Source organism: Dufourea novaeangliae, unplaced genomic scaffold (genome assembly GCF_001272555.1).
Source record: "Dufourea novaeangliae isolate 0120121106 unplaced genomic scaffold, ASM127255v1 scaffold345, whole genome shotgun sequence".
NCBI lineage: Eukaryota > Metazoa > Arthropoda > Insecta > Hymenoptera > Halictidae > Dufourea > Dufourea novaeangliae.
The window spans coordinates 86,264-89,263 of NW_015374226.1; the positions used below are offsets into that span (position 1 = coordinate 86,264).

A 3,000-nucleotide genomic window follows, 5' to 3' on the forward strand; every position below is an offset into this window, starting at 1 on the left:
AACTGCAATGACGGTGATCCTATCTTATGGTACATGTCTTCGCGCATTAAACATAAGTCACTACCGGTGTCTATCAATGCAGATACATTAGAGCCATTAATTAAGGGGTAAAACCACTCTAGAGGCAGAAAAAAAGACCTAAATTTGACAATTTATTTTGGGAGTATGACAAACGGAATAGAATTTCTTTTAAGAGGGTTTATTTAACACATATTGAAGTACGAAAAACAATTTTTTTTTATTTTCATTTTCATACAAAATGGCGGCGACAGAGCCCGTCGTCGAAAACAGCTTCTTTAAAAACACTGCCACGGGAGGACGGATTTCTCGCCATGTATGAGTCCTGGAACAAAAAACCAAAAAAATTTATAATCTATATACAATTGGCTTTGGAAGTACGTAGGGGGTTTTTTTTAAATTAATTTTTATGGAAGTAGTGCACTTTTTAAGAAATGAATCGATTTTTTGCCCTAAAAATGAGCATTGAATTGTTTATAAAAAAAAAGTTTACATTCAATCAAAAAACGGCTACGTACTTCCAAAGAGAATATTGTTGTGAAGCTACTGTAAAAATTTCAAATCGATCCATGCAATAGTCACCGAGAAATCCGTCCTCCCAGTTTGAAAAAAGTGGTTTCGAGAAAAACGCGTTTAATGCTTTATGAACACTTTAATCCTTGAAATTTTTGTTTACCTCTAATCTGCGATGCCTGCACCATACATTTGGCCATCCAGGTCGATGTTCGCCTCCTTCTCTACCTTCCTAGATGGTTTTAGGGATGTTCGGGCCTTTTTTGCGGCATCGCTAAGCGATCTCTCGGAAAAGTCAATGCGGCGCTTGTCGGTTTCCACGCAGAAGTTATAACAGTTCGGCCCAATTGTCATATCCAAATTCTGCATGAGCCTCATGATAGTTGATAGGCCGTCATTATATATGCCTGCACTAATATAAACTGCCGTGTCAAGAACGTGTTTGCCGCTGGAAGTCGATTTCGGAGCCATTGACCAGACTGTGGCGTTGAAGCTCTCGTTGCTATTTTGCGTAAAGCCGCCGATGCAACGAGAAAGCAGTTCGTCACGGCTTAATTCGTCATAAATTGGAGAAATCGCTTCGTAAACTTCTTGAGATAGAGGTGGTTTATGCGTATGGTCTGATCCAGTAGCCTGTGCCTTCTGCCATGAGCACCATGAGTTTTCTCCGCGCGGGCATTTGTCGTGTTTCGGTTCATCGTCAGTCGACAATTTGTGGTCTAGCGTCGCGTAGATTTCATTACGCATTTTTTCAACAGAATGATGATTTCGACGTATTGCTAGACCATAATAAATTGATAACTCGTCAATTAATTTGCCCGTTAGCTTGCCTTTTCCTCCAAGGCCTTTTGTCTTTTTTTTTAAATTGCGAAGGCGAGTACCCATTCGCTTTTGCACGTGATCGATGCATTCTTTCTTCTTAATTGTAAAATTTCCATAGGGCTGTAAATCTAAGATGGCTTTAACCGTTTTTGAATCTCCGTCTCCCACGTAATTTTCATATTTCAATTCGTGCAAAGATTCTGAGCGCTGGAACATTCCGATGACGGCGTCGGCTTCCATCTTTCCCGCGGATCCCTCGTGGTTCGCTTGGCATTCATCTTCGTGAGTTTCGGCCCATTCCTTGTACTCGTCGGTATCCGACCTTTTCTTCCAATATTCACAACTCTTACAATATTTGGACTTTACTAAAACATCGACCACTTTGCCAGTAAGCCATCCAATAAGCGATACGAATCCGAAAAGTGACGAAAAGCCGCGTTTTCTCCACGAACCATCACCAGATACAGTAATGCCACTTGTGTTCGTCACTTTTTCGTCACTTTTTTTCCTTCTCTTCTCGAGCTGCATTTTTTATACTAAGCTGACAAACCGCCTCTGCTCCAACTTTGAAAAGTGGACAACAAGCTCCACCTTTTGAACAACTTTGTCATAAAATGATTGGAAAATTGGCCGAGGGAGATCCATGAACGCGCAAAATTTCATTATTCCATTCAATCCTACGCCCAGCAGCCGCACAGCAAGAATAATTCTTCGATTAATTTCGTATCCTTTTTCAATAAATGGAGAACTAGGAATATAAATCTTGTCGCATTTTTGACATGAAATTACAATTTTGAATCCCAATCCGCGCTTTCCAGATTCGATGAATGTCACATCAGATTTGCATTTTTTGCACACCACAGCTTGCGATATAGCGGAGAACACTGCTAAAAAGTTCAAAATTCGGTAACCAAAACCTTCGTCTACTTCAAAATCGTCAGGATCGATTGCTGATAATTTTTTAGCTGATGTGCCAACATTCTCGACGCTAGGCTTCTCCATTTCGTACCGGTTCAACGGCCGCCGCTTTGAAATTTTCGGTCTCTTCAAATTGCTGCATTTCCCCTTTCCGGCCTTTTTTTCATTGTACACTGGCGTTTCATCACTCATATTGTTTTTGTTATTCACTTCAACACAACGAAATATATAATATACATGTATATAAAACAGAGAAATGAACGGAAAAAGCAAAACGAAGCGTGTGCACACTAAGAACCGTTTGCTTTATAGGTAACAGGTAAACTTATTATTTCGAAAGGTAAAAGTAGTACAAAAGCGATGAATCACAGCGCGCCGCGTGAGTGCTCAGCGCGCGCTCTGAGGCGCTGCGGCAAAATCGATAATTGAACCTTTTAAAATTTGTTTTCCACTATAAATCAAATGGCGTACTGTTTCTATGACCCTAAAGTATCGTTTAAGCAAAAAAATCGATTTTTTGAAAATCCTAGAGTGGTTTTACCCCTTAAAACTGTCTTATGGTCTTTACCGTTAGAAGCTTGCGAGATATTGGAACTCTCCTTGGACACAGTCGAACCTTTTGGACAACTCGTAAAAATGTGACCGTAGCCACAACACATGAAGCATTGTACACCTTTGTCCTTCGTAGGACACTCCGCTGCCAGATGTCCCTTAGCTCCGCACAAATGA

The 3,000-nt window shown here is 40.5% G+C and overlaps 1 protein-coding gene across 1 annotated transcript; it reads right to left on the minus strand.

Annotated features, from left to right (window-relative positions):
- Window positions 1–696: 696 nt before the first annotated feature.
- LOC107192398 lies at window positions 697–1,441 on the minus strand. Its single transcript, XM_015581641.1, is given in 2 exon segments — window positions 697–1,368; window positions 1,370–1,441. Coding segments are annotated over 2 exon segments (744 nt in total).
- Window positions 1,442–3,000: the final 1,559 nt, after the last annotated feature.